The sequence below is a fragment of the Dermacentor silvarum genome, chromosome 9 (assembly GCF_013339745.2).
Source record: "Dermacentor silvarum isolate Dsil-2018 chromosome 9, BIME_Dsil_1.4, whole genome shotgun sequence".
Classification (NCBI taxonomy): domain Eukaryota; kingdom Metazoa; phylum Arthropoda; class Arachnida; order Ixodida; family Ixodidae; genus Dermacentor; species Dermacentor silvarum.
Genome location: NC_051162.1, coordinates 136,181,048 through 136,203,203, shown reverse-complemented (window position 1 = coordinate 136,203,203; position 22,156 = coordinate 136,181,048). Strand labels below are relative to the sequence as shown.

The 22,156-nt window shown below is 48.7% G+C and overlaps 1 protein-coding gene across 1 annotated transcript in view; it reads right to left on the bottom strand.

The window, feature by feature from the left end:
• The window catches only part of LOC119464421 (isobutyryl-CoA dehydrogenase, mitochondrial-like), a 71,433-nt gene that overhangs the window by 31,342 nt on the left and 17,935 nt on the right, over positions 1-22,156 (bottom strand). The window contains exons 2-4 of the mRNA XM_037725381.2: positions 11,984-12,084; positions 8,838-9,007; positions 6,947-7,056 (exon numbers count right to left, since the gene is read on the bottom strand). Coding sequence (XP_037581309.1) covers positions 6,947-7,056; positions 8,838-9,007; positions 11,984-12,084 — 381 coding nt within the window. The remainder of the gene's footprint in view (positions 1-6,946; positions 7,057-8,837; positions 9,008-11,983; positions 12,085-22,156) is intronic.

The window sequence follows — 22,156 nt, the reverse complement described above, 5'->3', positions numbered from 1 at the left end:
GACACCGTCGACGCTCCCTGCTGGGTACCTTCAACCAATTGACATTCCCGCGGAACCATTCTTTCGGGTTGGTTTAGATTTACTTGGTCCTTTTCTTCTTTCTACCTCTGGGAACAGGTGGATCGCTGTGGCCACAGATTACGCCACGCGCTACGCCATCACCCGAGCGCTCCCTACAAGCTGCGCCACAGATGTTGCCGATTTTCTTCTACGCGACGTGATTTTATTACATGGAGCTCCGCGACAACTTCTCACAGACCGTGGCCGGACATTCCTGTCAAAAGTTATCGCGGACATCCTGCAGTCCTGTGCCACGAGGCACAAGCTATCCACGTCATACCATCCGCAAACGAATGGCCTCACGGAGCGTCTTAATCGCACTCTCACAGACATGCTCGCGAAGTATGTGTCTTCCGACCACACTGACTGGGACCTCGCTCTACCGTTTGTCACCTTTGCGTATAATTCCTCGCGCCACGACACAGCCGGTTATTGGCCATTTTTCCTTCTGTTCGGCCGAGAACCAGTACTGCCCTCGACACAAGCCTCCCTGCTCACGCAGCACCCACCAGTGAATATGCACTTGACGCCGTCGCCCGCGCTGCCCACGCAAGGGAAATTGCCCGTGGCCGCCTTCTGCACTCCCAAGAGAGTCAACGGCGTTTGTACAACCAGCGACACCGCGACGTGCACTTCCCGCCTGGTTCTTTGGTGCTTCTATGGTCTCCGTCGCGTCAGGTCGGCCTGTCAGAAAAACTGCTGTCTCGTTACACAGGCCCCTACCGAGTGATTCGTGCCGTGACTCCCGTCGCCTACGAGATCGCCCCTGACGCCCCATCTGCTTCCCAGTCCAGTGATATCGTGCACGTTACACGACTGAAGCAGTATCACCCTCCCAGTGATGACATTTAGACGCTCCGGGACGTCGCTTCTGCCGCCGGGGAATTATGCTACACGCGTGTGGTATTTGGTTGTTTGAACGAGGCGCGCGGGCGCCTAGACGAAGAAGACGAACTGCTCTGGGCTCTCGAGCTATCGGCTGATCTGGCCAGCGCTGCAGCTATCTTTTGTAAATATACTTGTAAATAGTCTCCTGTACTTAATTATTCGTTCGCGTAACAATATTGCTAGTGTTATAGTGACGTCACGCTGGTGTCCATGACAGCCCATCCGGCTAACTAGCTATGGCGTTGCGTTGCCGAGTTCGAGTGCGCGGGTTCGATCACGGCCTCGGCTGCCGTGTTCCGATGGGAGCGGAACGCAAAAAAAAAAAAAAAGGGGGGGGGGGGGGAGAGAAAAAGAAGAACGCGTCGCAGTGTGCCATGCATTCGGTGCACTTGACTGTGAGTGAGTGACAAGTGGCTGTTGGAATAATTGTTAACGATCTCGTCAGTGCGGCAGCGGTACTGTTTCACAGCTTACGACACCTTAAGGTGGGCCTCTTCGTGTCAGTCCCCGCCCCTGTTTGAACGAGTGTGTCGCCAAGTCTACTATTTCAGAAAACAGGGCGGTAGCGACTCGCTCTGCTTCTATATTTGCGACGCAAACTTGGAGACCCGCACATAAAGAAAGAAACAAAATAGACTATAGACGAGCGCTGCTGTGTGGAATGTGCGACTGACGCTTTGTGCTAATCCCCCCCCCCCCCATGTAACTTATTTACATGAACGTTTCTCGCATTGCTTTTCGTTTATATTTCGAGCACCAGTCCCATTGTCTCATATATCAAACGATACAGACCTTTCCGTAAGTGCAGGCTATGTCCACCATGTACTTTTTTTTTTACCCTGCTTGCTCTCGCATGTAAGCAACGCCTTCTGGAATAGGGGTTCGTAAATACTGTAAATATTCCACGGGCAAATTAAGAGACGCGAAGCGCGGGTTCATATCCCCGTATCTGTCTGTGTGGATCAATTTCTTGAACCGTTCCGCAAGGTTTACCTGCGCCCTTGTCACTCCAGCAGAAGGATAACTGCACTTACGGTCGAGTGCACTTTGCTTCCCGGCAGCTCTAAACAATGGCCCGTTTAAATAGCGCCAGTGATAGGAAAATAAACCCTCTGCGACCTCGCAGAATCACAACCATGATGGGCCAGGCGATCGCATTGTTCACCGCTACCCAAGATAGCACAAAAAGGTAACAACTCTGGAAGGCACTTTTGTGTCACGCTGAAATTTGTATCAACATCAATCGAGACTTCGGAGCCACATCCTGATTTCGCATCGAGGATGCGAAAGTCGTTATATTCAACGCTGTGCTGTTGATCACAGAAGGCGCTGAAGGCCAGCTTCGGGCCACGCAGAATGCGAGCAGTGAATGCCGCGTATTTTAATTCACCCACGCCGTACAGTGGAGTGTAAGCTGCAGCCTGCAGGGTGTGCCGTGACAGGCCGAGCTGGGCAGGAATATGTGGCTCCATCATTGTGTATCGCGTACGGCAGGGGTTCCCAACCACGAACGGCATTTTATGGTTCCGAGAGTGGCCAAAACAAAGGCAACCCCCCCCCCCCCCCCTCTTCGTTGGATGTTTACACTGGAGTTTGATCTTTCCAGGTATATTTCAAGAAAAATAAAGCATCTGAATCTGAATGCAAATGATAATGGTCACGAACATAGGTCATTTAAGTCATCCTCATTTGGGTAAAAAATATAGACCTCCGTGAAAGTGACTCAGTATTTATTGAACTAGAGATTCGGGTAATATTTTCCATAAAAGCTATGAAAGTCCTTAAGAAACGTCAAACTGATAAATCTGATCACGCAAATAACCCAGAAAAAGCAAAAGGTGGCGGAACTCCAATGTTGCTGGACCTTTCACGACAATGTCTGGTTCGTGGTGGCTTTTACTTCATGATCAGCCCTCGCCAAGCTATCTCCCCTCTTCGCTCCCCAAATTACTGACTTCCTACCAGGCGGTGGAGGCTTAGTTCCCACGAGCATTTTGTTTATATTCTTTATGACTTGGCTTCAACAACCTCGCGTGGCACTTCCTCCCAGTCTTTCTGCTTCCTCCATGCGTAAACTTTATCGGTGGACTGCATACTACGTGACAAAGTGATTTCTTGGCGAATTTAGCTACGAAGAAAACGCGCGACCCAAAGTTTTCTTCGGGTCGGTAAGCGAAGTAAGCGAAATGGGGGTAAGCGAAGCTTGTGACAAGACGACGCTGTCACAGGCGTTCCACTTCGTTTGCCCTAAACTCAGGGTCGGCAGCTTTTCACTGATGTTTGGCCTCAACATCGCGCTCCCGCAACTCGGGGTCCGCGCGGATCTTCGCTGACGTTTCGCCTGGGCATCGGAAGCCCTCACGCTATAATCGGCACGTCGACGACGAGCCCTTTCCCGAGCGACTTCGCGGCGCCGTTGCTCAAACGCAGCCTGCTCCTCGACGGAACGCACCACGCGGGGCCTCCCCATCCGGAACCCGAAACTGATATGAGGCGAGGGAAGACCGGCCCCCTTTCCTTCCTTTTCCCAACCCGCGACACACCAAACGACTCTGATTGGTCGCGCGAGTCACGTGATCTGGCCCCAGCGCAGCTTTCCCCACACCTGCTCTACCTGGGAGCAACCTGGGTTTTTAGCGTGACACCACCACCACCGACACTTGTGAGGCAATACAGGCTTCGCTTGAATATCCTTCTCCCTTCCCCACTGTGAAAGTGGGTGTACAGCGAAGCTGGTGCGGACGTTAGACAACGAGCACCACCGCGACAAGCGACGTACTATCGCGATGGAAAGAAACGCGAACAGCGAAGCGTGTGGCCCAAGCATAACTGAATGTACAATGCGCGCCGTCCAGTCATCACCATTGACAGGCGGGTACATCCGGTTTGATCGCGCTGTGCGATGGTGCGCCCCCTATCCTGCGAAATTTTCGTTTCTCCTCTGCTTCTCTTTTATTTGAAAGCAATGAAAGGTGACTGCACAGTAATGATGACAGCACAAACTATACTACCGCGATGAAAAGAAACCCGCACCGCAGAAAGCGTGGCTTTTGGCACAGTCAGCGCTACTGCGAGGATACGTGTCCAACTGCCATATGCTTTGGCTGTCGCTAGGCGAATCTCTGCCTTCCATCGGCGCCACCGTAGCGCTAGAATCTTGCTCCGGCTGGCGCTATCGCACCGCGTGTGCGTTCCGAGTGTCAGACATGACTGGCAGATGACAAGCTTTCCTTGCCAATATGCCCGACAAGTAAAATGCGGCACGCTTTCATGCCGTCGCGATGCCTGTGTGATTAACAGAACTGAAGCGTGAATTCCAGACCAGAGCAAATTTATTTATCTAAGAAAGATATGAGAACAACTGAAACAAAGGCTCAAGCTGGCACAAAGTTTGAGAAAATAACGAAGCAGAACTGCTCGACAAAAACATACTTTGCATTAATTAATATTTGGTGAAGTCTCCTTCGGCCAGGATGACGGATTCCATGCGCCTTGGCATAGAGGCGAACAAGTCTGTGGCTAGCTCAGTGCCGCGAAGCCGTTCCCACTCGGCGTGAACAGCAGCCCAGAGGGAGTCCTTGTTCATTTTATGGAGCTGCAGACGTGACAAGCGTGATTTCATAGTTCCCCAGACATTCTCAATTGGATTTATGTCCGCTCCTTTTGCTGGCCACGAAAGTTTACGGATGGCAAGGTTCTCTATATAGCATAGCCTCCACGGAACGTGAAGTATGTATTGGAGAAAGGTCATGCTGATAATAAAACAGCCCATCCTTGAATGGCCCATCCAAAGCAAAGGGCAGGACAACCTGATCTATTACATTACAGTATTCTGCTGCAGTGAAGCGTTCATCTAGCCGTATAAGGGGACCCAAGCCTTCGGCTGTGATGGCACCCCACAATTCATGGAGCAGCGCCCGCTGAGGCTTGTTCGCTTGAAGCAGGTGGGATGAAAGCTGCATAAAGTAAAAACAGGAAGTTAAGTTTGTCTTTACGCGCGTCAAAATTGTATAATACGTTTAGCCCAATCGCTGCTGTATCCAAACATTTTTCTTGTATATTATAGCGAAGTAGGCACCTGGCATTAGAACAGGGACTGGGCTGTGACTGTAACGTAGCTTTTATTCATTGGCTCAGGATGCACCTCAAGCCGTTAATTCCTGACATGCAGCAACCAAAAAGTAGCTAATCTAATTGCAGAACACGTGTCCGACTTTAAAACACTGAAATATATATTATGTCCTTTAAACGATCGGTAGTCGCACCCTCATGCAACATTCGTCGTAGAGCTATCTTCGTGAAATTTTGATGCTACTCTTACCACACTAGCACTAAGTGAACGAATTCAGGACCACATATTTACAAAGAGCGCCGCAATTCAAGAACACTTGGGTGCAATGGATTACCGATGATTTTCTTGACGCCACACTTTCAGTCTCTCGTGACCCTTTGTGGTAAATGTGCTCTCATCTGTGAACATCACCTGGTCCCAATCTTCCACAGACCAGTCTTTGTGCAATTGTGCGAATTGTAGACGGGTGGCTTTGTGGCGATCCGAAAGCAAAGGCTTTATTGCGGCTGTCCTGCTGTGAAGGCCCGCTTCGTGGAGGCGCTGTCGAACCGCTTGAACGTCAATGTTTAGCCCGAGCTCCGTTTTGATCTGCTTGGCTGTTAAAAAAGGATTGTCTACGGCGGCTGCAATAATTAGCAGGTCTTGTTCCGCGGTCGTGGAACGTCGCCGCGAACCGTGAGGAAAGTCCGAGAGTCTACCTTCGGTTTTGTTCAAAACTCTGTTGACTGTCGAAAGCGCTCTTCCGGTAATCTTCGCAATTCTTCTCTGGGAAATGCCTTGGCGGTACAAAGCGATCATTCCGATCCTGTTGGCGTCCGACGCTCGCGGCATCTTTTTCTTTTCAAACTGAAGGGACTCAAGCCGATAGCTTCGCTCCTACGCCGTAGGAGAAGACATCGCGCATGTGCAGCTCCACTTCCAATCATAGTTTTTATTCTTGAAGCTTGTTCTTTTTTTATTTTCATGATCACCGCTGCCGTGAGGCAGCGACGATTAAGCTCGCTTAACGCTTCAGTTCTGTTAAGCACACAAGCATCGCGACAGCATGAAAGAGTGCCTCATTTTACTTGCCGGGCATATTGGCAAGGAAAGCTTATCATATGCCAGTCATGTCTGACACTCGGAACGCACACGCGGTGCGATAGCGCCAGCCTGAACAAGATTCTAGCGCTACGGGGGCGCCGGCTGAAAACAGAGATTCGCCTAGCGACAGCCAAAGCATATGGGAGTTGGACCCATATTATCGCACTAGTGCTGACTGAGCCAAAAGCCACGCTTTCCGCAGTTCGCGTTTCTTTTCATCGCGATAGTACAGTTTGCGCTGTCATCATTACCTTTCCTCGTTTTCAAAAAAAATAGAAGCAGAACAGAAACCAAAATATCGCAGGATAGGGGGCGCACCATCGCACAGCGCGATCAAACCGGATGTGCCCGCCTGTGAATGGTGATGACTGGACGGCGCGCACTATACCTTCAGTTATGCTTGGGCCACGCGCTCCGCTGTTCGCGTTTCTTTCCATCGTGATAGCACATGTACATCACGCGCGCACACATCAGGTGCAGCATACATCCTCGTGCTTCTAGGCCATCCGCGAAGCGTAAGTGCCTCATTGAACTAAATTAATGTTTAAAAGTACATGGCGTCAGAAAATGCGCATAATACGACTACACACAAGCTGCAGACATGATGGCATCGGATTGTAATTTCGAACATACGAGAAAACATAGTTCTCTTACGCCGAAACTCAAACACAAACCTCTTTTCCAGATGCCGTTTCTTGGGTGAGCACGCCACGAAAAATCCCGACAAATTAAAGGATAACAGCTTGGCTTTGAAAACGCGCCATCCGGTTACTCGAGTGACCACACAAGCGCTGTACATGGGCGTAGCGGTTGCCGCGGAAGAATGGATGAATGAGCGCTCACCGGGCTCGGTGAGGCAGTACGAGGCACACTTCTCCATGGAGCACAGGTCGGGCAGCCACCTCTGCTTCTGTTCGTGGGTCCCGTACCGGTCGATCATCCACAACGCCATGCTGCAGTAAGAATACACTCTGAACAAGGTGTGTATGACTATACATGTCACGACTCTATACAGTGTTCTCGCTTGTTTCGCTTCTAAGAAAATTTAAATCTGCCTTCTTCAGTCGCTATAACGCTGTGAAAACGCTTGCTCACGCCAGCGTTTCGACAGCGATTGCGTGCGGTCATCGAGTGTGATCTATTCTTTCTTTTTTTTCTTTGTTTGTTTTCATTGCTAAAAATACAATGGCGGGGGCTAAGATAAAAGCTGCAGTGAGGCAGCTTGAGGTGCCCTTAGCCCCCGTGTTACATGGTGGCAGTGAGTCGCGCAATCAACCGTATGCAGTAACATTACACATAAATGCTAAAGTACAATAATTAATCAATTCAAAATAGTTTTCAATAGGGGAGCAAGGAAATTAATGCAGAGAGTACACACCACCACATTACATACACTTGGCAATACGTAAATAAAAGTGAAAATTGCGTGCACTTGACGATGCATAATTAAAGTTGAAAAGAATTTTTTTATTTATTTTTTATTTATTTGAAAATACTGCAGGCCAATTTGGCCCAAGCAGGAGGGGCAGATACATGATAATAAAGACAATGATAAAATGATACATACAATGATACAATATTCAAGTAATAGATAATACGCTATAAATACAAAGCATCAAGGACAGAAAAAAAAGCTACAATAAATACATATTAAGTAATAACGCATTATCACGTAGTTAAACCCAACATCAGCAGGAAAAGAAAACCTCACAACTAACATAAAATGTGCTCCTCCAGAGACTGAACGAAATTTGGCGACATTATTACTGATTCTGGAAGTATATTCCAGTCCTGTATAGTTCTCGGAAAATAGCTGTTTTGGAATGCTTTAGTTCTGGCAAAAATTGGTTGCAAAAAATGAGCTCTAGTGTGTCTTGTTTGCCTTGTTGTTACAGGGCGAAGGTATGGAAGATCAGTTAACTTCGTGTAACCAGTTATTATATTATGAAGAAATTTTATGCGATGGAATTTCCTTCTAGAATGTAAGGAAAAAAATCTTGTTTTTCTTCATTATTTCACTTGGGGAATCAGATCTTCTATATTTATTAAAGATAAATCTGGTGGCCTTACGCTGAATCATTTCGAGCTGATTATTATCTTTTATCGTGTGTGGGTCCCAAATTTGTGACGCGTATTCTAATTTTGACCGTACATATGTGTTTACAGCGAGCCGCACACGCGTTGCTGACTGTTCCTGGTATGCGCATTACCAGCCACCACCCTGCGTCTGTCCTCTTCGCCGTCATCTACCAGTGGCCGCATATTCTTGGGCTTTTTATCGTGTGCTACCGGCGTCCTTAAACTACCTCTGCTACTCCTGACGAAACCCCGCCCGCTTATGCTCTCCTCAGGCTGTGCGCCTATCGCCTCATGGCAGTGACAAGTTCCTGACGGCGAGTATGAGCTCTCTCCCTCCGCCGACTTCCTTCTGGTCCGAAGCGTTGCCGTTCCCGATACTGGCACAGTGACTATCGCCGACACACATCTCAACTTCAGTTGGCGCTCTCGAGTGCTTCTAGGTGGCATGTGCTTAGCCGGCATATCTAGCTACTGTCGCATAATGTGAAATTCCTAATTTGCAAGTCGATGCTGACTTACTACGACCTACTGCGCATCCGAGCTTCCTATCTGACGATTTCTACAAAATATAAAACCTGGCCGGCCATTCATTTGCACCATGATCTCGTAACATGTCTCTCTGCGAGTGTCGTTCACTTTGCAACAGTGTCCTCACTGGTGCACCGTGATGTATGCCGTGGTGCTGACGCATCCCTTGGCCAGAGCCTCGAAGATGACCGATGCGTCGAGCCTGCTCAGTCCCGCTCCCCCATACTGGTCCGATATGTACACGCCGCCGAAGCCCAGTTCGCCGGCCTTGCGCATCGCCTCCACGGGGAATATCTCCTGCACAGCAGAACAACTCGCTTGGCATATATATGCAACGTAACACTGTTAGGCCGATGACATCACATGACCAATCGCGCGTGATACGTTAAACGCATGCGTAATCAATTTCAGCCTGCGTAAAAGAAATCCTGCTACACATGCTCGAACGCGTTACGCAGCCTTTGCAGGTTTTTCAGATACGTGTTCTTCTTTGTAACGATGTTTTTCTGTACACGCATGGCTTTATTTTGATTTTGTATAACCCCCCCCCCCCCCCTCCTGTCTGCAACAATGCCTTCACGGCGTCGGCAGGGCTTTCGTATAAATAAATACAGTATAAATAAATTATTATCTGTTTCCTAGTGCCTCGAAAACACTCTACGACACACTGAGTTCACAATGAGTGAAAATGTGGGCACGTAAGTGCAATATGTGTGGCGAAATTAACGTTCCTCGCTTAACTTAATTATATGAGCCATGCAAATAATTACTGCACCCTCGTTTTCCATGACTATATGAATATATTTTCATGTTTCGAAGCCATCGGTGAACTATACTCACACCCCGTTTATATTAGGAGAAAATAAACGACAGGTTATGAGTAAATGTAAAGTAAGTTCACAGTGTATGAGTGAATTGCGATATTTGCAGTAAATTTCGCATCGAAGCGCTCCGTGACGTTTTTTCATCCCCCCCTAATTTTCTGCCGTCCTCGACTGCGCTTCCCTTCCCTTGGCACCCATTCTGTAACTATAATTATTCAAATTAAATGGCCTGTCAAGCTCTTAATGTCAACTAGAATACCGCGACTTCCCCACTTGCGCTCTGATCTACACCGCTCTCTTCCTGTCTGGTTACACATAACATTTTTCGTTCCATCGCTCTTCGCGCGGTCCTTCAGCCACCACTTGTTCTTCGTTAACCTTCTGCCCCATATGCTAGCACCGGTAGAACGCAACGATGGTACACTTTCTCTTATCAACGACATTGGCAAAGATTTGGTAATGCCTGCCGTATGCACACCAACCCATTTTTTATTCTTCTGTAAGTTTCCTTCTCATGATCAGGGTGTGAGTAATTGACCTAGATAAACGTGCTCCTGCATAGACTCTTGAGGCTGACTGGCGATCATGCCAGGCCACAGGGGCAAGCAATTACCCAAACTGATGCTCCACCTAATTCACTATTTTGATCAGCCCTTTCGCAAAGCGTCTCTCCTTGAGCCGTGCGGCCAATTCCGGCGCACTCCACGCTGACCGAGAATGGGAGCCGTCGCCACCGGGCTCTTGCGGGAGAGCCTTTGCGGGGCGCATGAGTCGGCGAACGCCAGCTCGCTCTTTGAGATGCACGTGCTCTCGCGCGAGAGCGTCCGAAAGTGCTTGGGTCGCTATGTCGTGCTTGTCCGCCGGCTGGGCTGACGGTTGCAGGGCGCGTTTATCACCCAAGTCCGCTGCACTTATAGCTTTGTCGGCTAACCACAGCTTCTGCCACAGCCGTGCGTGAGTTGTGCATGATTTTGAAACCGAATGGTCGAGGCCTCCGCGGAGTAAACGAGCGGAGAAGCCGTTGTCATGCCATCGTCGTGCAGTCATGCCGGTGTACGCTGCCACGCCGTCTAATAAAAAGCCCCTTTCTTAAAGAAAGATGGTTGAAAGAGAAACTTTCGCCCATGCAAACTGAATCCAACGACCACGCAACGAACCCAAGAAATGATGAGCGACCCGATGCATTTGATTGCTTGTTTAGGATCGTATTTTTTGAACGTTCAAGTTGAATGAAGACACGTTTCGTTAAGTTGCATAGCCTTTATTTTAGATGGTGTAGCCGTTGATTGCACGCACACACTCACACTTTCACGGACGGCATGCCGTTGCCGACACACGGGATCGCGCTTATACGTTCGCGTACGGCAGCCTCTTCCTCCGCCGTGCGCCGCACCCGCGGCCTACCCATAGTGACTGCCTATTGCGTGACGCGCGCAATTGAATGCAGATATACTATACAGTTCTTCTGGGTAGCGTGTCGTTGCAGTTCCCATTGTTTTTATCGGTACAAATGCGAATGCAGTGTTCTACGATTGTGTGCGCAGATGCGCAGATGTTACATTGTGTAAGTCGGCCTTCCTGCAGTGCGTTTTCGGCGCTTACGGATGAATCAGTGAGACAGAGACAGGTTCGCTTTAAAACATGTCGACGATAATTTTTGCCGCCATCACCAAATACCGTTATCGACTCCTAGTGTGTTCATTTGATCTCTGCGAACCGCAGACGCTATTCAACAACCGTCTTCCATGGTTGCTGCACATTTTTTTAAACTCGCTCAAACATCCCATCGAACCTTCCCAGGGTGAGCTGGACAGCTCCACAGCAACAGCTCGCACTACACTCAGTTGACCACTGCTGGTGCTCCACGTCGGCAGGCACATATAGACCAAGCTGGACCACGATGACTCGTTCAGAAATTAAATTTATTTCTTTTGCGCTTAGGCGCCTTCGTTTTCGAGTGCATTCTTCTGTAGTCGCAACAACAGCTTAGCTGCAAGGAATTGCCGCAGTAAGCGTATACAGGGACCGCGTACGCAAAGATTTCGGAAGGCAACTTGCAGGCTCCCTTTCCTCGCACGCCTTATCCGTACGTGAATTGGAGGAACAACATTCTTGTATATTGAAGTGCGCGGGAGGGTATTAACTTCGGGCAGAAGATTGGGTGATAAAGACGGGTTAGTTTCTTGCTTTCACGACAAGGAATATAGCAGCAGCTTTATACACCGCAGGCTTTGCCACCTCGTCAAAGCGTCTTGCATTTCTTTCCCGCAGAATTCATTTCTTTCTCATTAAAGAGTAAATGGGATTCCCAGTGGGAAAAATGCGAGAAGGAATCAAATCTTTAGTCACGCGATCGCCTCGAATTATGGTCATCTTTCACCATAGGAAGAACGTACCTATACGTCCCACTGACGTACATAACCTGCACAGAAAATACGATTACACTCACCTTTTCGTCCCATTCTTGCATGTATGGCAGGAATTCTTTTTCGGCAAAGTCGGAGGCAGTTTTTTGCATCTGGATCTGTTCCTCGCTGAGCCCAAGAGTGGCTGCGCATGGTGCGATAGGGACGAAGAAAAACAGGAGGCAGTGAAGGACTGACACTTATTTGAAATTTGCATCTCACACTTTTACCCTCCAGGACGAATAATGCAAATACTATAATAGTATTCTGCACGAAGATGCCGTGTATTCGTTCATGCACAAAAATGCCTAAAAGGGCATAAATGTGCTGCCCCGGAAGCATAGGGGAGATCATTTGTTAAAATGTAAAAGAGATCAGATAAATTAAAACGGGCGAAAGAAGTTACTGCTGGTGGGAGTCATACCCACAACCTTCGCATTCTCTGTGATTTCCTTGGCTTCATTATCTATTGGCTTAATATGGTTGTGCCTGACAACCCCTTATTCTCATTCATTGTATAGCGAGAGTGTGGGCTCCCTCAGGTTCGATGCCTTCAGGTAGCATACGAGAGCTGCCTGCCCCTGAAGTTCACGTACTACGCGATGCCAGTGGTCAAACGCCATGCCACATCCGCCGACATGGCCATGAGTGGGGCTGGTCAACACTACCAAGGTAAAATCTTGTCCACATACTGAAATACTCAACAAGTGGACGTGGGAGCAGCCTCCATCGTAGCTCAATTCGTAAAGCAGGCTGTTTCACATGGCGCGAAAAAAATCGTTCGGCCGCGTACGTCGCAGAGCTATTTTCGCTGTCACATGCGACAGTGTGGCAGCGACGCGGACGGTTGCTCACGAAGCATCCGTCCCTGCATCGCTAAACAAAAACAACATGGAAACTAGTCAAATAATACAAATATCTTATTATTATTTGAAAATAGAACAACTACAGCATTTTTAACGTTTAAAAGCGTTGAGACTTTACGAAAGCTTAGTCTGCAGTCGCGGCGAGTGAAACGCTGCACAACACCGCAAGTATGAGCGTGGGGCTAGTGCGGCGTCGGAGGGGTGGTTTCGTTTAGTACACTCTAGTTTCTTTCCTTCTTTCGCTAATATATCGAAGCCACAACTCTTCTCCTGGAGGAGTATTTGCTTCGGCAGAAGAAGAAGCTACCACTTAGTGTGCAAGCACATGACAACATTTGTAGCTTTGAAGAGGTTCACGACGGAGACGATCGAGTGGATACGTGCCGTATGTTGAAGGCGGCGTCTGCTCCCGACCCGGATAGCGTGCAGCGTCTCCTTTCATGAAGCTCCTGAGCCACAGACGCTGCTGGGTACGTCCTGTTTTAAAATATAATTGAAACTGGCGCGCGACATTGCTCCGCTGAGCTTCCAACACGCGGCAACACGGGAAAGCGCTTATTAACGCGTTTAGGGCCCCGTGTCGCAGAAAATCCGGCGTCGGCGTCGGCAATGCCGCCCGCGGCCGAGAAAATCATCCCTAACCATGCAGGCCCTCCAAATATATTTTACCACTAAAGTTGCTCACACTTTGTCTTGCATTCTTTACAAAGTTATTCCTTGGAATTTTGAGAGTGACAGCCCACAAACAATTCTCATGAAACAAAACACCGACAGCGCATGCCTTTTATGCTAAATCTTCTCAGGCTGAAATATTAAAGGTGCTCACAATAAAAGAAGGCCGGCTCACGAAAGAGGCAGCGTTTCTACCCGAAAGCGCGCCTTCGTGCATAGCGTTCACCGCCAGCGTTTCCCGGTAAACATTACGGTTACATAAGCTGCAGTTGCCGGGAAGTGTGAGAAACAGTCAAGGATCTTTGAATGCTTTCGCGTTCCACTCTTGAAGGCGAAGCTTAAGCGTCCTCCAAATTTTCTCTTTCTCTCTCCCGAGCATAGCGCGCGACGCTCCACGAGGTGGTTGCTAGGTAACGCAGTGGCAAGCGGCACACATTACTGCCGGCTTAAACAGCTGCGCTGTTAAAAACAGAAAATATTTCCCCGTGTCGCAGAAAATTTGGCGGCGTGGATGTCGGCGTCCATGGCGAAAAGAAATCATCCCCAACCACCCCGACCGCGGGGGTTCTCCACGTAGTGCAAGGTTTTGGTGAACAAAAATTGAATTTCTCACAGTGAAATCCGTCAGAACAATGGTAAAGTACAACTTAACCACAACCTACAGACATGGGTGGCATCGGAGTGTAATTTGAATGTACGAGAAAACGTAATTCTGTTACGAAGAAACGCAAACACAAACCCCTTTTCCAGCATTTCTACCAGACCTACAGCAGCGCGCTCAGGCACTTTACTTGCAAAATTGATATCCAGATGGCGCTCGCATCCTTGGCAGGTCAAATTGGGACTTCGCCTGCCTAATGCGTTTTGGACAAGCGCGCGCGTCGGGGCAATAGCAAACAATTTATAAAATAATAAATAATGGTGCTAGGGTACTTTACATTTTAATATAAGACTACTTATATTGCCCCTGGAAAAACGACTTCCCAGCAATCCATTTCTGTTTAAAACTGAAGACGACTTTAAGGGGGTTGGTGTAAGCTTGGTCTTTGTAAGCTGGCTTTCCCACGTTCTGTGTTGCAGTGAAGCCCTCATAAACAAAATGCGATGCGAACGGGGCCCGATAACGCTGTCGCGTTCCACTTTTAAAGGCGAAGCTTAAGCGTCCTCCAATTCGCCGGAGGGAGGGGGGGGCACTTCTACTGTGCCAACAACCGCGCTCGTCGCTCGGCCGCACGGTCTCTTATCTCTCCCGCGCGCAAGCAAGGAAGCGGGAAGCCAGCGCCGGAGGAAGCGGGGGGGGGGGGGGGGGGGCGCACTTTTCTTCTGCCAACAACCGCGCTCGTCGCTCGCCGCACCGTCTCTTATCTCCACACGGCTCTGACCTTTATGAGCCGTGCATTCGCGGCTCAGTTCCTGTTGAAGCGATAGACCGCACGTACCTTCGCCCGCACCGGCGTATGCTTCCTGCCAGCGTTTTGACAGTCGTTGTCTGCAGTCATTCAGTGTGATCTCTTCATGTTTGTTTGTGCGCGCTCACACCACGCTTGTTGCTTCAGTTAGTAATAGTCGGGTCACATTTTCCAACGCACGCTACACATGTAATGCTGCCCGGATCGGCAGTGCAGCGCTACAGGTGTGTCCCTTCGCACGCGCGCTGCCCACGGGAAGCGCTTCTCATCAACACCACCGTTTCACACGCGCTTTTTCGACGGCGCCTGCTGTTACGTCACACGTTGCTCCGCCCACATCGCGCCGTCGTGACTGTTGGTCATGTTGGCCACGCCGTCATGTTGGTCGCGCCGTCGCTGTGACTCAGCGACGGCGCGACCAACATGTTGCAATGGAGTCGCGGCGGTCGCTGAGGGACGGAATTCGCTGTGTCGCTGAGTGAAAATCGCGCCATGTGAAACAGCCTTAACAAGCAGAAACGCATCGTGTGAGTTCGGCTCCCACTGGCGGCAAGTTGTTCTTTCGTGCACATATATTTCCCTTTGCCTAATCGCGCTCCTACATTTGACTTAGGACAACAAATGATTTTCTCTTTGATTTTCTTGGCTTCATTATCTTTATCTCTTAGCTTTTATGGTTGTACTATATATATATATACAAAACTTATCTATATAAGGATAATAGTTTTATCGGCCGTATAAACTTGGAAATATTCGCTTACTAACTGAATTAACAAGCACGGTGTCAGCGCGCACAAGCAAATATGAACACATCACACTCGACAACTGCGGACACTCGCTGTCAATACGCTGGCGTGAACAAGCGCGGCGGCAGCATCGAGCGAAGTGGCCTTCATGTAGTCTATCGCTTCAACGGAAACTGAGCGGCGAAAACACAGCGCGCACAAAGTCTACCGTCTTCATGTTCCTTTAAGATACGGCGCGCGACCGCGCGCGGCCGCGAGAAGTACGCAGTTACTGGCGGAGTAGAAGCCGCAGCACCTCCCTACCGCGCTGTCTCTCCGCTTTCCTCCTTTCGTGTGCGAGATTGAGCCCCGATCGCCAGTTCCTTTTGCGCCCGGTGGTGCCGGAGCACAACGCCGCCCCCCTCCCTCCCATCCCCCCACCGCCTTCCGCGCGAGGGAAGACTTCGCGTTTGCTCTCCCACTTCCTCTCTCGCGCGTGCCAGATTGAGCTGCGAGCGTCGGCTCCCCTCGCGCATTTTCACTCGCACATGCAGCATGTGACTTGCGGCGACGATTTTATCGTCGTTGGACTTTATACGAAACCTCACGGCGACCACTACGGCGACGGCAAAAATGCGCTTGGAGTGTTCATATAATTGCTTATCGCAATAAAATTGCCTGTGGCATTTAGCACGAATGTACTTATTAAGCTGGAATACTCTAAGCGGTATACATTACACTGGAAATTAATACGTAATAATTAGGACTCATTATGGAATTAGGCGGAATGCAAGAAATAATCGGAGTATCTCCAAGCAACGGCAAACATTACCTTGCTTCTGTCCAGATACGTGGCATTTGCACATTTTTCAATGTTGGTACATGATAGTTGGGAGTCGGGACACACTGTATATAACAACATTGTTCTAATCAGAAGGCAAGCACGTGAGTTTCCCGGTGCTTTCATTAATACCCAAGGGGGTGATGTTAAACTTCTAAATAAGGTATGACTCACGAATTTCCGGGTCTAGGTGTGAGCGAAAGCCTGATTCCAATATTGCCGCGTTTAGGTCATTGAAAGAGAGACCAGGAATATTGAGATGGTTGGTTACGGGAATGTTCAAAAGAGCTTTTGTGTGTGACCTGTGGTTATTAAATCACATCCTGAAGGTGTCTCTGTCTGACCAATATACTGTCGATAACAGATAATGCATTCAAGAAGGTAGGCCACATTGGTGGTGTCACAAGTAACATTATCTTTAATTTGAAAAGAGAAGTTGAACGCGGAGCTGATTGCTTTCTGTGTAGTTCTCATGCGAGGACAGACCTGGCAACGTGATTTATTGCAAAGCATACAGCCTGTACCGCGGTTAGGATTTAGGGTTGACTTTCAAAGTATCGAGTAAATTTTTATTTTTCCTATGCACGATGCGGGGCGGTTCCACAAATATGCGCTTAAGGCGATCACTTTGAGCAAGGATGTTATGGTGCTTTCTAAAAATAGCTGAAACCTTCGGCACCGACGCAGAGTGGGTAAGGATTAGATGCGTCTATTGTTCACTATTAGGTGATTTAGCTTTAAGTGTGTCGACTTGGTTGAGCTTGCCAGCTCGAGTTACAGCATCTCCTCCGGACATTTCTGCTTATGAAGGACTTCTTTAATTAGCGCACAATTAGCATTGATATCTTTTGTCGAACATATACGCTTAAAGCGGTGTGCTTGGCTGTACGGGATGCCCGTCTTACAGTGTCTGACAGGGCTACTATAGAAATGTAAAAACGGGTGAGTGTGCGTTGGCAGACAGTGAGTCGGTTACATGCGGAACGTTAACACTGTCCTGCGAGTAGTGGTGAGAAAAGGAAACTCCGATGAAGGCCAGGCTACCTGCCGAAACTTTAGTGAAATAATGGTATTGTTGTTGTTAAACGTGTATTTCTTTCCTGATTATTTTCCCGGATGCAGCAGCCGGCGCGAAATGCATGCTGCATTTCGCGCCGACGACGTTACCCAGACTGCACCGCGTCCGCGTTTGGCGCGGTTAGAGTGACCTAGAATATTGATGGTGATGGTGGTTTATTGGCATCCCCTTTGAAACGGGGCGGCGACAAATAGTCACCTAGCCTGCTTGATTTAATCAGGTATACTATACATGTTCTTTATCTAGCATTTTTGAACACCTCTCATTATCCTTTTCTTTTTCAAAAATTTACCTTGTGACGCTACCTATGATTTTAAGAGATCAGGTCGTATCCATCTTTTCCCTGCTTTTTTTTTTCCACCAGTACTCTAATCGTCTCTTGCTTATCTCTACGGCTGATATGTTGATGTTTCCTTCCACTTTAAACCCAAGCGAGTGTGTTGGAGAGTGTCCAAAGCGCTGCGCGAATGCATGGGAGGAGCGAGGACCTTTTCTTGTGAACTCCCGCACCGCGGCGCTGCCGTACCGAACCCGTGGTTCGGTACCTAATTGGCTGAGTACCTAACGGTACATGAAAAATATGTGACGGCTAAAGGTAGCAGAAATGCAGCTGTGATGAAAAATAGGGCACTGTGGAATTACAATAGGTACGAAGTGGTGAGAGGGATTTGGAAAGGGGTGATGGTCCCTAGTTTGACTTTCGGCAATGCGGTCCTGTGCATGAGATCAGAGGTTCGAGCAAGGTTGGAAGTTAAGCAGCGAGGGGTAGGTAGACTGGCTCTGGGAGCACACGGAAATACACCAAATCAGGGGGTACAGGGTGACATGGGATGGACGTCATTCGAGGGCAGGGAAGCCAGCAGCAAGATAGAATTTGAGGAGCGATTGAGAGAGATGGCAGAAAAGCGGTGGGCAAGGAGAGTTTTCAGTTATTTGTACATGAGGAATGTTGATACAAAATGGAGGAAGCTGACCAGAAAACTGTCAATCAAATATTTGGACTGCAGGAGGGGTGCAAACCAGGAAACAGCGGTTAAGAAAAAGGTTAAGGAAACAGAGAGGGCTCTGTGGAAAACAGGGATGCAGACGAAATCAGCACTGGGCACATACCGAACTTTCAAGCAAGAAATTGCCAAAGAAAATATCTACGATAATTCTAGGGGAAGCTCTTTGTTGTTTGAAGCCAGGACGGGAGTATTGCGGACTAAGATGTACCGAGTCAAGTACCAAGGTATAGACACGTTGTGCTGTGCGTGTGGAGAAGAAGAGGAAACGGCTGGACACCTGATACTTTTCTGTAAGGGGCTTAACCCTACAGTGCAAGGCAACGGGGCTGATTTTTTCAAAGCATTGGGGTTTAGGGACAGTGAAGGCAAAATAGACTTTAAGCGGGTAGAAATAACCAAACAGAGGTTATCTGATTGGTGGATAAAATTAAGGCAGGGGTGAAATTTCACCCACCACAAAGTACAAATTATGTTAATAGTCATGGCTAGGTGGCGTATGCCACCGCCCGATTTAAAGGGTTCAGCCTCATCCATCCATCCATCCATCCATCCATCCATCCATCCGTGGGCTTTCTCCGCTGCGGAAGCCGCGCCAAGGCGGCGGGCGTCTGCTACGAGCCTGATATTTTGGGTGCTATTAGCCAGCATCACGATAATTTTGGATATATTAAGTACCACGTCACCGCAAGGTAATACCGTGACGTATTTCCGTCACGGAAATACGTCATAGAACATAATACAAAGAAAGAAACCAGAAGAAAAAGTTCCACAAACATGCAAAATTTGGAAATCGAACCCACGACCTCTCGGTCCGCGACGATAGATCGCCGAGCGTTTAACCCATTGCGCCACAAACGCATTTGCAGAGAGCTACACAGACGCCTGCCCAGCTCCATTTCTTCCGCTTAATGTCAACTAGAATATCGTCTACCCCCGTTTGTTCTCTGATCCACACCGCTCTCTTCTTGTCTCTTAACGTTACTCCTAAGATTTTTCGTTCCATTGCTCTTTGTGCGGTCCTTAACTTGTTCTCGAGCTTCTTTGTTAATGTAATGCGTAGGATGGATAACCGGTGGACCATTAGGGTTACAGAATGGATACCAAGAGAAGGGAAGCGCAGTCGAGGACGGCAGAAAGTCACGAGCAGAAAAGAGAAGTACTGCATTATGACACTAACGCGCACCGACAGTGAACGCTTCGGTGGTCTCAGCACTACGACGCCTCGATGCCAGCATTCGAAGGGACGCTGGCATCAAGAAGCACTACCAACGCCACCTAGGTGGCATTCACCGTACTCAGCACAGCGGAGCGTGGCCTCCGCAATTAGCTCTGAAAATGTTTCTGAAGTTCATCGCGGAGGCTGCAATTACGACGCGCTGTACGCGCTGATTTGACTCGGTGACGATTCAGTTACGTGCTTTGTCTTGCGCGTTGTATTAGTGTGTCAGTTACGTGCTTCGTCTTTCGCGTTGTGCTAGCTTGTGCAGCGTAGTGCAGCTTCCATATGCACGACGGTTGCTCATGGTCATCGACGTTGGTAGTCGTGATGGAGGAGACGTGCCACCAGGCGTCAGCGTGGGTGCATCAACGCCTAAGGGCGCTTTAGCCACAAAACACCAATAGACATTATATATCAATGTGCAATAAACATTACACTACTTCTGTGAAGACACGTTTCACTTTCGTGTTCTATACCGATTCCTATATAAGAGGGATCAACCACATTTTTTTTCTGAAACTTCCCTTTTTGTCGCATATAGCGTCTGCATACTGGGGCCAATCATGAGCTTGCTTCGCGCCCAAAAGCTTGTGCTGTTTCGTTGCGGGGACAGCATGATCGAACACTAAGTGTTTGTACGTGGTGTCGAGCTCTCACTTGATGAGCACTGCGATCCTCCATCCCTCCTAGAGGCTGTTGACAGCATGCAGCTCTGTTCTGACGCTGCGCGGTCGGTGGAGTTCCCTCTTGCGCGCAGCTCCAACATGACAAGCTGGTATGAAAGCCTCTACCCCACGAAGTGCAAGGGGCTTGTAAGTGGCCCTGAGAAGTGCTGCATCGCCTCCAAGTACCTCAGAAGGCTATTGCTCAACCAGAGGTGTCGACCTAGGCAGCTAAAGCGTAAGGAAAATTACGCCAGGAAGCTATAGGCAAGGACCCAAGCTACGGCGCGCCGCCTAAGAGCCAAAGCGAAAAGCTTGGACGAGGCTCTCGCGCAGCAAAAACAGGCAAATCACGCGATTGAAGAAAGTGCACTGAAGAAGAAGATCGAGAAGCTCCCACCCAAACAGAAGACAGCAATCATGCAGTGCTTTGAAGCTGCAAAAATGATCAATAATTGCACCATATTTTGCTTATAACATACCAGTTTTCAAGAAATCTTGCAAACGTGAAAATATTGAGCGAGCCAAGGCAACTCTTATGTAACATAATCATCGGTGCATGCCAATTAAGGGTAGTTACATATATTTAAGTGAAATCCGATTGCATCTTTCTTTAACGAACAACTCGGACTCAATTCATCTTTGCAAGCAAGAACAGTTGTTTTCGTTCAAGCGTGCGTTTATAGACAGTAATTTCTGCGTAAAGTAAGACCGCAGTGAAGCAAAACTCGAGGCGTGTCCGCGCGGCCTACGAGGTAAACATGCCAAGACGGCCTAGATCTCGCAAGCAAATGACATGTTGTACGCGAATTTATAGGGCTCATATGTCGCTATAATATTGCTGCGATCTTCGCGAACACGAGTGGCTGAGCAAGATGTGCCATTCGAGGTAAAGAAAAGGTAATTCGCATCGCGAATCGGGGCGCTTATCCGGCTAGTCGATCATCGGGCCTGGTCGGGCGACGTGGATGGATGGATGGATGGATGAGGCTGAACCCTTTAAATCGGGCGGTGGCATACGCCACCTAGCCATGGCTATTAACATAATTTGTACTTTGTGGTGGGTGAAATTTCACCCCTGCCTTAGTTTTATCCACCAATCAGATAACCTCTGTTTGGTTATTTCTACCCGCTTAAAGTCTATTTTGCCTTCACTGTCCCTAAACCCCAATGCTTTGAAAAAATCAGCCCCGTTGCCTTGCACTGTAGGGTTAAGCCCCTTACAGAAAAGTATGAGGTGTTCAGCCGTTGAATACAAGCGTCAGCGCCGCCTTGCGGCTGCATCTGAAACGCGCACGCGAGCGGCGGGGCCTTCGTCACACTTCCCTATTCTAGCCACTGTAACGGCCGCCTGGATCGGCGCGCGCGGCGGGGTTGCTACGGCCGTCCCATTCGACGCGCGCCCCATTGAAAACATGTAATTGGGGAAGTTGCCCCGCGCGCCGTGAGGCGGCGCTGTGCTCCCACCCCTGTGTGACGTCCGACTCTCACGAGTGAAGCCGACGGGAGCGGACGTGTCGAGTCGAGGTGCCATTTCAGCGCAGCAGGAGCAGCGTGCCAAAGAGATAAGTTTTGTTATTTTATATTTCACTTTTTTGGTTTTTTTAGGAGGGTTAGCTTAGCCAAGCAATCTTTATAAATTATTTTAAGGCTTTCTCACTTTCTTGGTCTTCTCGCTTAGATAAAAGTAGGTAAATAATTTTTTTTTCCCACATCTACGCCTTGTTAGTACGAGATG